At 37.1% G+C, this 14,434-nt stretch overlaps 1 protein-coding gene across 3 annotated transcripts in view; it reads right to left on the bottom strand.

Annotated features, from left to right (window-relative positions):
• Window positions 1-14,434, bottom strand: part of SCFD2 (sec1 family domain containing 2) — a 303,157-nt gene that overhangs the window by 222,135 nt on the left and 66,588 nt on the right. For all 3 annotated transcript variants that reach the window (XM_067531266.1, XM_067531267.1, XM_067531268.1), the window contains exon 4: window positions 13,156-13,331. In XM_067531266.1, the coding sequence (XP_067387367.1) occupies window positions 13,156-13,331 (176 nt within the window). The remainder of the gene's footprint in view (window positions 1-13,155; window positions 13,332-14,434) is intronic.

Here is a 14,434-nt window from a genome sequence, read left to right as displayed (position 1 = left end):
ATGATTTATGGCTTCGTGGACTTGCCTCTAATGATAAGATTAAATGTTGGCATCTGCATTGTTGTGCTGTTATTATGTCTATTATAGGAGCACCTAGACGACCCAACTGGGACTGTGGCTCCATTGTGCCAGACATGGTATCAACACACAGTAAGAAAAAATCCTGTTCTGAAGAGATTACAGTGTAATGAGACAAAACAGACAAAGGGTAGGATGGGAAACAAGAATAAGAAGTGAAATGACTTGCCCAAAGGTGCACACCAGCTCAGTGGCAAGGCTTAGAAAAAAAGAACTGGTTTCCCAATCCAGTGCCCTAGTCATTCCATACTGCCTCTCTAGTAATGCTCATTTCTTGCAAGAATAAAACATTGGAAAAAGACTGAACAGCAGCACGGTGATTTTTTTTTCAAGTCAATACTGAGAAAAGCTTTCCAAAATAACTTGTTTGACGAACGTAACTCAAAATGAAGGTTAGAATGGGTGTCTTCCTTTGGGCCTTCTGTTACTAGGAGGCAAAAGGAACAACAGGGAATACTTCAAAGTTGTGTTTGTTTCTGTGTGACCACAAAGGCCACATCTAAAGACACCATTTCTTTTCCATATTATATATTTACAAGATGTAGCTGGCCAGGGCTTTGGAATCCATCACTTTGTTAGCTCTGAAATATGTCCAAGACCTTTTTCTGTACATTTGGTAGGCCAAAAAGCCTGGGTGGTGCATTGGACTCATTTTTCCTATTTTCTGAAAGGTTTCTGCATTTTTCACCACTTATTACAACTTGTGGAATTCATTAATTTTATATTAAGAAAAACTGTGCTGAAGTTATTTAATGAAGTTTACAATCATCTGTTTAAAAATTTAGGAATTGGGGCCAGATTCTGCCACCTTTACTCCCATTGAGTACCTTATTCCTTATATAGAGCCATCAGTGGGACTACTCACAGAGTAAGACTACTGACACTGAGTAAGAATGGCAGAATCTGTGCCTTTGTGAGTAAATTAATCTCTATAAAAATTCCCATCAGATTAATTTATATATTTAGTAAACAAATGTTTTTAAAAAGTACATGGCAGTTAACTCCCTGTATCATTAATTCCTTACCCTTATAACTCACACAATCACTGTACTTTACATTTGATCCCTATTAGTGAAATGTTTAATAGGAAGTGAACAGTTCATAATACAACTAGGGCTGCGGGAGAAACAGAGTCAGAGTGACATGTGATTGACAGGAGTACATAGACCTGTAACTCTTAATAAATTCCAGAGGGGTAGCCATGTTAGTCTGTATACAGCAAAAACATCGAGAGTCCTGTAGCACCTTAAAAACTAACAAATTTCTGCAGGCATAAGCTTTCGTGGGCTGCAACTGATGAAGTGGGTTCAAGCCCACGAAAGTTTATGCCCACAGAAATTTGTTAGTCTTTAAAAGATGCTACCGAACTCTCATTGTTTTAACTCTTAATAGATTCCCGTGAAGCTGATGAATGGTTCCGACAAATCTCAAATGACTAATTCTCTTACAAAACCAAATCTTATACAGTACTGTTTAAAAGGAAGCCATATCAATTGCAGTATGATTTCATCATGTTATTCAAGGGAATATTGACAAGAAAAATCTGTTAAATTCTTAATCTTGTTATAAAATAATGTATGTGTTCTTAACAGCTGGTTCCCCTAACAGTCATTTATTTAATAAGATTCTAATATTTTAGAGCACATGTTTTGTTTTGGTACATAGAAAATTCATTTAACATCTCCAATTCACATAGTGCATTCAGAGCCTTTCCCCCCCCCAAGGCTTTTTAAGTTTTATTGCTGTAGGGATTTGTTCATTTAACAAAGTTGTTCTTTGACTAGGTATTCACTTTAAAGGCTTTGTATGAATTTTATTTGGATGCACAACATTTCTTCTTTTAAAAGATATTCTTTTAAATGAGAGTCACAGGCAGTGTAATACTTTTCATTTTCTAGAGAGGACTACAAACAAGTAGCTGCTACATGGGCATAAAGGGACTCCCCACCATCTCATTATGATTGTTCCAATGCTGCATAATGAAAGATATTTTCAGCCTTTGTCAAGTCGTTTTAGAGGTCCTCAAAACATTTTTCTTTAACTCTTTTATCAGTAGGAATTGCACTAAATATGGTGGAGTTATAATTCCTATCAATATTTTTTTCCTTCAAGTTCAGAAACCTAGCAGGAGGGACAAACAAATTCTTTTAATGGTGGGAAATTAATTCATACCTAATAACATTCTGTCTATGGCTCAGATTTTCAAAAGTGATTAATGATTTTGAGTGCCTCGGGTTTTGGTATCCAACCTAAGAGGCCTTGAATCAATGGGCCTCATTTTCAGAAAGTGTTGAATATGAGCCCTGGTGTGCAAAGTTGGGTAACCAGAAATGAAGGCACTCAAAATATGTAGTGACTTCTGAAAATGTAGGCCATTGTTTTATTTTCTGTATTACAGTAGCACTTAAGTAGTCACAATTAACTCAGGGGCCCTGTTTTGCTGGATGCTATACAACACAAAAGACAATTCTTGACCCAACGAGATTACAATCTAAATTAACATAAAATATAACAGGTGGGTGTAATAAACAAGCAAAGAAGATAAGAGAATGATAGGCTTGTCTGGGCCCTGTAGACTGACTACTTGCATAATCAGCAAAGCTTTTTAAAAATCCAGTTATAAATAAAGAATAGATATTAATGATACCAATAACACTGGAAAAGCAATGGCAGAATGCAAATGATTTAAATATGTCTAACAAAACTATGCAAAAATCACAATATAAACCAATTTAAGAGTTATAGATATAAGAAGCTAAGGTAAGAACTTATAGTAAATGGCAAGGAACTTTAAGTATTTGATCATTGTAAGGACTATTTTCTTTTCAGAAATCATCACCAAATTAAATTTGATAAATTCGTCCTCTTTTTATTACTAGTACTAGACTGAGTCAGTATCACTGCACGTTATTTCTTAACCTGAGTGCCCAGTCTGCAGTTTAGCCAGTAACATACTAAATTCCAGAAGATGACCTGTATAATCAATATGACAGCGTGTAATATTCCTGCACAGCAGATGCATTCCATATGCAGTTTCATGGTTGAAAAAGTATTGATCTAATGGCTACTCTCCTCTTGTTAAAATCAAGGTCAAATCTCACATAGCAGAGACATTAAAACCATAAAGTGCATTTTTCTGAAGTGTTTTTTAGAATGAGATATTACTAGTTAACTATGTACAATAAAACTTCATGGTGATTACAAGTATAGAAGACATAGTGGAGTCAGTGACCCAAATAACAGAAATCTAAACTGCTACGTTTAGCGAGTAGGTAAGTATTGAAAATCAGGTATCTGTCAATTGCAAGAATTTGGGATATTGAATTCTTTTAATCTTCGGAAATATATTCTGTACTGGTTTTTTTTTATAGATCCAAAGGTCAAGTTCAATACAAAGTTATGGGTTTTTTCCCCTTTAGAAGTGATACAATATTTTTGAAGATAATTACTGGCAAACATTGCAGCCGAACATAAAGGCAACTTGTCACATTGAACTTTATTTTATTATTATAAACTCATTGTACTAATTCTATGGAATAACAAAAGGCAAATAATTTTAATCCCTTCTCAATGCACACGAATCCTAAAAACTCTTTCATTAACTAACAGAACAGACTCAGTGTTACTATTTTCTCACGTGTTAGCAGCAGCTTTGTATCCATAATTTACTAATGAACAGTGCAACAGACCCTTTAAGGTGCAGAGTTCTTGACATCCTTAATTAGCGCTCCTGAACACCATACTCAGGCTTCAGATTGGTAATCAGAATGAATACTGTCACCTACTAAATGATGAATACCACTTCCTGCAGGATATACTGTAATAGATGTATGTAGGCCCCAATTTTACAGTGAACTCCATCAGGTGGAGTCATATGTCCATGCAGCACTACAGGCAGGATCATGCCCTTAGTTTGCAAATTCCTTGGCACGGAGACTGTGTTTTTGTGTGTGTTTGGGGTGGGAGGGGAGTGGGGGGGGCGCGAGGTGCTGCCTAGCACATTTCTGAGTGCTCCAAAAAACACAAAAAAATAATAATCATAACATCACCTGTTTAAGTACTGCATCAGCCAAACCCTGATTCATTTTATGAGACAGGACAGAATCACAGCACCAGGTGGAATGACTGCATATCTACACTTCAAAGTTATTACTTTTTAAAGTTAACCTATATGTGTTATTGAAACATAAGAACATCCATACTGGGTCAGACTAATGCTCCATCTAGCCTAGTACACTGTCTTCCAACAGTGACCAATGGCAGGTACTTCAGAGGGAATGAACAAAACTGGCAATCATCAAGTGATCCATCCCTTGTCATCCATTCTCAGCTTCTGGCAAACAGAGGCTAGGGACATTCAGAACATAGTGTTGCATGCATTTAAACACTAGTTATAATGTAAAACTTTAAACAGTATTATAGTTTTTTCCACTCCTTTTTCTTTAGCTTGCACTATGGCATTTACAGGAGAGAGAATTATGTCATTTTATTAACCTCGTAACTTTCCTCTAGGAGAGGAATAAAAACATTAGACCAGCTGGCATTAAGTTTCCGTTTTCTCTTTTTAAAATATATATGCATATAATTTTATTTTTTCAAAAAGCTTAGCAGAACAAAAAAAACACTATTCTGCCTTTCAAAAAATTTTGTGAACCTAAGAACAAATTAAATAAAACAAAGGTTAAAACAACTAATTATGTTGTGAACATTGAGACCATGAAAATATTGTACTCTGTCAATATTTATCTATCTAGGTACTTCTCTAGTTCCCATCACCACCATATTCAACCTACTCACATTACCAGGAGCCACCACAAACCTAAAACACTCTACCAAAGTAACTAATTCCTGAGCTGGCCTGGAAGTTTAACAGCAGCACAATGCAGTGTCAGACATAGCAAATAAGATTTCCAGTTGCAGTCTTGGTCCACTGTTCCTGGTCCATCAGAGGCTGGAAGTACCTTGTCTCTATGACCCACTCTTGCCAACTAAATAACTTGCACTGATAGATTCTGAAAAAAATGAAGCACCAAGCTCCCTGATGTCACTTCCAGTAGTGAATGATAGGTGGGGGGAGGCCAAAAGTTTTGGCACCCAGCAATCTATTATTATTTGTTGTTACTGAATTATGGTGGACTCAGAATGTGTCATGTCCTGTCCACACACACAGCAAGATACAATCCCAGCCCACGGAGCTCACAGTCTAAGAAATCAGGTGGTAGACAAAAGCTGAGGGAATTTTATTTGATCATGGATCCTAGGGTTAACCACAACCAACCAAAACAGTTGTATCCTGGTCTATGCTAGCATTTTCCATGTAATGAATGAATTACATTTGTTAACACATTAAAACATGACAGTTATTTCAAGTGTAGACAAACCATTAGATTATGTGATTTACACAGTATTACACAGCAAAACCACTGACAGAACTGGGATCAGACCACAGGAGTAGTGGGCCCCTAGTCCAGGGTTAAGTCTACTAACCCAGTGTTTCTTAACGACCGGTCCATGGATCAGCACTGGTCCCTGAGATCTCCCTGATACAGTATAGGAAGCCTGAGATCTCCCTGGTATCAAAAAGGTGGAGAAACATTGTTGACTTTCCAAGTGCTTTGCAAAACAATGCTACTGCAGGTTTAACTATTTTGTTCCTCATTTTACAATAGAATACAGCATATAACAAGGCTCAACGTTATGTAGTGATTCTTAGACAAATTGGCTGGGTTAAGGGAACTTCCTTTCCTTTTTTTTGGCAGTTTAGCTCTAAATGTAATGTCGTTTTAGTTTAATAGTTTTGTTGTGTTGAATTGTACACTTTTTACCATAAATTTATCCCAAAGTTATTAAAACAGAGAAGAAAAAACTCCTACTAAAGAGGGTTCTCCCTTTAAAAATAATAATGCACAAAGCAAATAATTGTGAAAACATTTCAGCATCTATGGTCTGCCATGTTTGGTGGGGAGCGGGGGAATGAAATAAACTCCTGCTAATAAAATGTTTCCTTCTGAAGAGTAACTCAAAAATACCAGTGATACATCATAGAAACAAGCAACTTTGTTTTTCCAGTTTAAATGATTTTCCAAGCATTATATTTTTGGCAGAGAAAAAACAATGTTAACAATCATAGGTAACCGCCTATCTTTTCCACTGTATGAGTCCAAATATGGTAAAACACTCATAGGTGACAGAAATGGCAATTTAAATCCACTTCATTTACTAGATATATCTGCATAATAAACTCTGCACGGGATATTTTGGCTCAAGAGAAAGCGTGAAGGACAACTATATGTCATACAATGTCAGTAGTTAAAATGCATTTAACCTGCTGTCAGACAGAAATCATGCCAGTAGGAGTAAAACTATTTTTATGACTCAACAAAATTCATTTGTCAAGCCAATCTATATTAATCTGTGGTCAAATTACATCTGCCCTTTTCTAAACTTTGTTCTAAATCTGACATACAGCAGTAAAATTTTAAAATGCTACCAGGGGAAAAATAGATGTTTTAAGTAATCCATCTAAACGTATTTATCCACCTCTGATATTTAGAACAAGATTCTGCAACCCTTACTCATGCTGAACAGTCCTTTACTTAAAACAGTCTCACTGAAACAGATAGAACATGGAATAAAGTCACTGTGAATAAGGGTGGCAGATTCTGGCCACTACTTTTGGGCTAGATTGTGCCAGAAGGAAAAGGCACACAGTAAGGGGTGGTGCTTTGCTGTGCTGCCCCAGGGAAATCCCACAGAAAGAATTAATAGAATCACAGAAATGTGGGGCTGGAAGGGACATCAAGTCCAGTCTCCTGTGCTGAGGCAGGACCAAGTAAATCTACACCATCCCTGATAGGTGTTTGTCCAACCTATTCTTAAAAACCTCTAATATTAGAGATCCCACAACCTCTCTTGGAAGCCTATTCCAGTGCTTAACTACTCTTATAGTTAGAAAGTTTTTCCTAATATCTAACCTAAATCTCCCTTGCTGCAGATTAAGCCATTAGTCCTTGTCTTATCTTCAGTGGACATGAAGGACAACTGATCACTATCCTCTTTATAACCACTCTTAACATATTTAGGTCTCCCCTCAGTCTTCTTTTCTCAAGACTAACCAGACCTAGCTTTCTAGCTTTTCCTCATAGGTCTAGTTTTCTAAATCTTTTATCTTTTTTGTAGCTCTGCTCTGGACTCTCTCCAATTTGTCCACATCTTTCCTAAAGTGTAGCACCCAGGATTGGACACAGTACTCCAGTTGAGGTCTCAGCAGTGCCAAGGAGACTGGGACAATTACACCCCAGAAAGATATTAGCCTTTTAAGCAACTTCATCATATTGCTGACATATTCAATTTGTGATCCACCATAACCGCCCCCGCCATCCTTTTCAGCAGTACTACCACCTAGCCAGTTATTCCTATTTTGTAGCTGTGCACTGGTTTTTCCTTCCAAACCAGGGTGGATAAAAATCAATGATTTTTTTTTTATTTTATTTTAAATCATCAATAAAATACTGAATTTCTCTCTTGTTTAAAAAATAAGTTACAATTAAATCTCATCACAAACATGTTAAACCTGCACTTAAAATCTCATAAAAATGAATTAATGGCTCTAGTCTGTCCAGCCTAACTACCAGTTCTTGCTTCTTGAAAGTTCTGGGCTTTCAGTTTCTGTTTCAGTTTCTCAGCAGACTAAAGTGACATGTGCAAAGAAAGACACAGGCTGGATAGGATTGTTGTAGTTTTGTGCTTACGTGGTGGTGGAGCTGGGCCAAGCAAGGCAGAGGAGTTAGTTAAGAAACTGTCTTAAAAACAGAGAGACAAAGGACGGAGAAAGAGTAGAAAGGAACAGTGGAGTGAACTGGAAAGAAAAAGGGAAGACATTATTCAGTACACACACAGCTTCCCATATTCCCCCACACTTTTGCCACAGAAAAACTGTTATGACTTCTGGGCGTAAGAGAGACCCTAACTGGGAATATTTTGAAGAAATTCCTTCCCTGGGTAAAAAAGGAAAACGTGTCAAGTACATGTCTATCGATGATGTTTTGAACAAAGTCACTCCCCTGAATTGGTGGAAATCATTAGCCAGGCACCTTGAAGCACAGTTCCTTCAGTTGCTAAGCCAACTTTTCACAGCAGTGGCTTCCTCTGCAAGCACAAAGAAAATATTTTCATTGTTTGGTATTATTCACTCAAAGCTAAGAAATCGACTGACAATTGAAAAAGCAGGAAAACTTGTATTTCTGTTTCAGTCTATGAATAAAAATGACAGCGGGAATGCGGAAGATGAGAGCTAGCTGTAGAAGTTTTAAGGACAGCGTATGTTTAGTGTACTGATGACTTGTCTGTTAGCCTTAAAAATATCTGAAAATTAAAAAAAAAGAGTTTAAGGACAGCTGTCAGCCGGCAACTCAGAAGACTGCTGCAATTGCAAATGTGAAACATTTATGTAACATTTAAGATTTAGTTTAATAAAATATAAGTGCTATTGTGTTTATATGTGTGATTTCGTTCTTACCATTCCTAATGTACTGCTGCTCCATCTGCAGCTTGACACAGGAATAAGTATTATGTACTATTTCCTAAATTAATAAAAATCAAGTTATTTTAAAAATTACACAAAATATACCCTCCTAGTTGTTGTAAAATGCTGTATTGAGTTGTAAATTAACATGTTTTAGTGATCAGATTTGCACTGTTGTTTAAGAAATATGTGAAGAAGTATCAGTGGGAAACTTGATTTAAATCAATGGTTTTCTCTTGGTAAATCAATGATTTAGCCTTGATTTTAATCAATCCACCCAGTTCCAAAGTGTAGTATTTTGCACGTGTCTTTATTGATTTTCATCTTGTTGATTTCAGACCAATTCTCCCATTTGTCAAGGTAATTTTGAATTCTAATTCTGGCCTCCCATGAGCTTGCAACCCTTCATCTGAAAATTTTATAAGCACACTCTCCACTCCATTATCTAAGACACTAATTGTGAGCTCGCTCCGCCATGCTCCAGGGAGTGGTAATTTGCAGAGGGCCTGTATGAGTTAAGCCACTTACTTTACACTACCTGCTGTTGCTGGATACTTTTATGCTGAATTTAAGATACTGAAATCCCTGTTCTGTAAGCACACATTTAGAAAGACAAGCTAAGAGCTTATCAACACAATGTATTAGCGCACACCAGCTGAGATGTAAATTCTAATACTTCATGCAGTAATTGTCCTAAAAGTTCCCTTCAGTTTGATATAGTACTGTTTGAAATGGGACAATGTCAATGCACATGAGAAAATGTTTACTGTGCACCAGGAGGACCTACATGGACAATCAGTGCACAACATGCTGGTGTGCACTAAAATTTACACCCCAGTTGGTGAGCACTAATATATGGTGTAGACAAGTTTGTGTTTTTGTGTCTCAGTTTTCAAAAAAATACACTTTGTTTAAGCTCTGCAGAGTGCTGCGTTTTGCTTCTACTGCTTGAAAAACAGCTAGCTATGGGCATAATGGGGATATGTCCGAACCCAGGATGAAAGCTAGGGAAAGACTCTCTTTTCAACGCTCTTTTTCACCCTTTCTCCCTGAATGTTTAAGCCCTCACCTGGAGGGAAAGGAGGCAGCAGAGTAGGGAGCAGCAGAAAGTTTGAAGGCTGATCTACACTTAAAAGGTTTTGCCTGCATAGCTATGTTAATTAGGTGTGTGAAAAAAATCATACCCTTAAATAACATCTCTATGCTGGCAAATGTCCTAGTGTAGATGCAGTTAAAATAGTCCTTTTGCCAGGATCATTTCGTTTGTGAAACTGGTATAAGCTACACTAGCAAAAGAACTTTTTTGCCAGTATAAAATGAGTCTACACTAGGATACCTGTTTGCCTGTATAACTATACCAAGAAACAATTTCTAATGTGGGCAAATCCTGAGACTGCTTAGTGCACTCTCTCCCATCCCACCAATCTGCGTCAAGGTGGTGGGGAATAAAAGGAAGGAGGGAACTTATACTGTGGGGAGCCTCTAAGGGTCTGTCCCCCGCCCTCCCTTCTCTTTGCTTCTAGGATGTGTAGTTTAAATTCACAGTGCATACTACTAAACACTGCTCCTGCTTAGTGATAGTTCTCAGTCCTGCTTAATACACTACCTGAGGGAAAAGCAGCACAATACAGTAAAAGCAATCACTTGCAACACAGGGAGCATTACCCTGTTCTGAATCAAGGGCTTGAGCCTCTTCGCAATGAAGTCAAGGGGAAAATTGCCAAAAATGCTATTGGACCTCTAATTCTGTAGTAGCATTTTAAGAGCACCAAGCCACCATAAATAAAGACGACCAAATTCCACCTGAAATAAGTACACAGCTGCACTGATTTCAGTAGAATTCAGCAAATCATACCAAAGATGAACGTGGCCTACCGACTGGTTAAAAAAAGTGCCAAGATACTGTATACTGTAAATCTAAAAACAGCAATTCATGAATTTTAATTCTGATAAACATCTGGAAGTAGGCTCTCTCTTTACAGTATTTACCAGTATGTTCTAAGAATAAAGAAGCTGAAACAATAAGTGACAGCAGCAGCTGTGAAGCTAGAAAAAACAGAATAAGAAATAAAATGGATGAGTCCAAAGAAGGGTTAGATTAAAGGTTGTATGCCAACTAAGTGGTTTTCTGAGAAGCACAAGCTGACAATAGAGAACCGGAGAGACTGGTCATAGATATTCAACTAAGAGGGAAATTCCAGCATAGGGTAAGTTATTCCTTCTGGGAAACTGAGGATCCTGATGTGGCATCTTGAAAACTGTGTTAAAATTATAACTGAACACTTTAAATTCTCTACAGTTTCTCTGGTCCTCCTTTCAGGTTAGTTAGTTCTCTGGTAGGGAAGCATGTGATCTGGGTCTTTCAGCTCTTAGTCTGCAAAGAGCCAGCCTAGAGAGAAGTGAGGTGAATTGTGCCTCTGTGCCTTAGGGAGCAGCCTGCTTTCTTTCACTCTGTTTTTGGTTCCAGTGCGGTAAGGTTCTGGACTTTAAGAAATAAAGTGGTGTTACATTGCAACTTTCCAGGAACAGTATTTTATGGGCTTTTTACCTAACTTCTCTATTTGCATGCCATGAACATAAAACCTCACATCAGTCATTTAGGGTGAGTTATCTACTTTGCATTAGTTGAAGGGTCTGGTGCGTGACCTGTGAAAAATCTGGAGAGCCTGTGTTGATCACAGTCTATTACTTCTTCCAATGGGCCTTGCACAAATACGTTTTTACCTTTTTCTAGACCCTCGGATATATCAACAGTTTTCATGTTGGAACAATGCTCTGTGTTTTCAGTTTTAAACGTGTATCTTTAAAGTACAGAAATCTAGAAGATGACAACAAACCTATTAGCAAAACTTCTGAATAGTCCTGTTCTTGGATTAGACTATCGCATCAACACATAAGAAAGAACATTATGTAGAGTACTATACGTTAGCCATCCAGGATATTTATATTGTCAAAAGATCATGTCCAAGTTGAAAGATTTTATAAGAAATGTCCTGATGCTTTCTGGGTCTCCCAGTACCTCTCTCTTCCTAAACATCCCTGTCAATAGACTGGAGAGGTGCTCAAAATAGACTATACATCTCAGTCTTTGTAATCAAAATATACAGTTTGTGAAGACATGCATGCATTATGGATTATGTAATTTAAAAACATTGTTATTTGAAATGCAGAAAATGAGTATGTGCTTAAACAGCAGTTATAACATTGGGCTAAAAAGTTTGTTGTGACTAAAATGTTTAATTTATTATGATGGGTTGAAGGCAATGAACATAATCCTGAGTTGAATGTGATTATGAGAACACTTGTTATACATTTCATACATAAAAATGAAATGCATATTTTAAAGTGTTTGCTTTCTCTTGGTTGTCTCTTCCCTCTGTTTTTTGCCCCAACTGATTTAGGGTTTCATAGCTTTTACAGGCATCTATCTGTATAAACAGCGCTGAGCATGCATTTTATTTTGATTCTAGAGCAATCAAGAATGGTATGGCCATGATTGTTTTACCCAAGTCATGTTACTTAATGGGAGAAGATATGTTATGGAATACTTCAGACAATGGGTATTAGCAAAAATTATTAAATGTTAAGAAGAGTGAATAGTTCAGTTAACGACTCTAGCACATACTTGCCTACATTAATTATGTTTTGTCTTTTTGCTCTTCAGGAAATATTTGTTGGTATAAATCATAGCAATCCGCATAGGCTGGGATTTTCAGATGAGTGTAGGGCTAGGTCTTCATCAGTCAACAAAGGTGAAGTTTTGTTTTGTTGTTTTTTTATACCACGATAAGTGGATAAGTCACAGTTAGTTCTCACTTTGATGTATATAGCTGAGGTCACACTATGCTTTGTCCCCTACCCAAGATTCACTTTGCCTATCTACATTAAGGTAAAAACTACAAAGTCTTGTCTCAACTAGGATTTTACAGTGAGACAGCTAACATCTTCTTAAAGGTAGGCTACCTTTAGTGCCAAAATAGGTGTTAAATAAGAGAGTGAAGGCCCATCTCCCATTGAATTTCAATGGGATTTTGGCACTTAACTCCCTTAGACTCTTTTGAAAACTTCTGCTGTATTCAACAGGATGCAGTCTGTTCACCACACCATCTACTCAAACTCCACCAGAAAAGTTCAGCGGTAGCATAGATAGTAAAATAAATTACAGGTTTGTTAGAGTGTGGCTACCAACAGGAAGTTGTAAGAAGTTGTGAGTGAGTATGGATGTGTGAGGGAACAAATTAATATCACATTCTCCTAATGGTGGCTTTTCCTATTAAATCTCACCCATTTGCTATGTAAATTACATCTCTAACTGAGTGTAAGCTTGTGTAACATATCAGTCTAAATCTCTGAATTTGACTACAACAAATATTATCTATGTAGGTTTCCCATTCTTTTAAATAGCTTGAAGTGTATCAAAAACAAAAGCTCAGGAGGAAGATTTTTAATAACATCATATAACCCAAATAAAATTGCATAAAATTTGAAACTAACTACTTAAAGAAACCTTATTTACTTGGTATAAAGTTAAGTAAGCTCATATAATAGTGTACCTGCAAAAGCAGCCTTTCAAAGGCTAAGAAGTTGTCCCATTTGGCATTCTGGGGGTGTTTTAAAGCCTGGATTGTGGCCAGCACAAGCTGTAGAAGTCCACAGTGGTTCTTGAGAGCTTTGAAATTGTTTTTGAAAAGCTTGACGTATGAGCTAAGCTGTTCTGGGGTGACTCTACCTGTTAAAAGAAAAACAACCAACATTCCATGACAGTGAATAATCATAAATATCTCAACAAACATTTTTAATGACGATGGATTATATGTACAGAGCGCTTTGCATTCAGAAAATAAGCTTTTATAAACTATGGGCCTGTTCCTGCTTCCATTGCAGTCAATGGAAGTTTTGCACTGCATGTTAATAGTAGCAAGTTTGGATTGCATAGTACTTTTCTGCAGGAGTCACTTCATTCATGAATGAAGTGCAGTCATTTTAGATAAGGAATCTGGTTAATATTTAACAACATACAGCAATGCCAGAGAGCAATTTAAGACACAAAGTGAAAAATATCTTCTCTAATTCAAACATATGAGGAAATTTAGGTAAGCTACCAAAATCCAGTACCTCTCCCAGACACTGGACTAACATCTTTACTTTTGGGAAAATTGCAGTGGGAATTTTAATGACCACACGGAGACGGCTCCTCAGTCTCACATCTCATCCACGACACCACACCTTCCTCTGGCAGCATAGTTTCCCATGACACCCAGCTATGACATTTGGTTTGATACTGACTCAGAGGAAGAGTACAATTTACTGAATCACCAGTATCATTTAGTGAAACACATCTCAGAAGAGAATCCTCCATGTGATTTTACCTTTCTCAGCTTATGTGAGCTGAGGAGATCACTGAACAAGACAGTATGATTTCACCCATTATTCAGACATATATGCATTATTACCCAGAAAGTACACAACTGTCTCCTTAATGCAAGAAAAGAGTGTGATTTATTAAGTCAATATATCCTCTACTGTATATATTAAGAAGTTTATCATATAGTTAATCCTGAAATAAACATTATTCTATGAGATATTAAGGTGTAAACTATACTGCTTGTTAAATCTAAAAAAAAAAACCTCCACAATATTTTGCCCTGTGACCAGGCGTAAGGCACACTATAGTACCTGATCATCAGGGAACAAGATGTTAACTCTAAGATTCCCCTCTCTCCTTGTACAAGCGCTCAAGGGGAGAACTTTAATATCTCGTCTACCCCTTACTCATCGCTGAAAATAGGTATCACCAATGTGCACAGTTGAATTATACTGAACATGGGTCAA

This window comes from Emydura macquarii, unplaced genomic scaffold (genome assembly GCF_026122565.2).
Source record: "Emydura macquarii macquarii isolate MOO-44397 ecotype Brisbane River unplaced genomic scaffold, CSIRO-AGI_Emac_v2 contig_3128, whole genome shotgun sequence".
In the NCBI taxonomy this organism is placed as follows: domain Eukaryota; kingdom Metazoa; phylum Chordata; order Testudines; family Chelidae; genus Emydura; species Emydura macquarii.
Note: the sequence above shows the minus strand (reverse complement) of the source record. Positions and strands in the feature narration are given on the sequence as shown.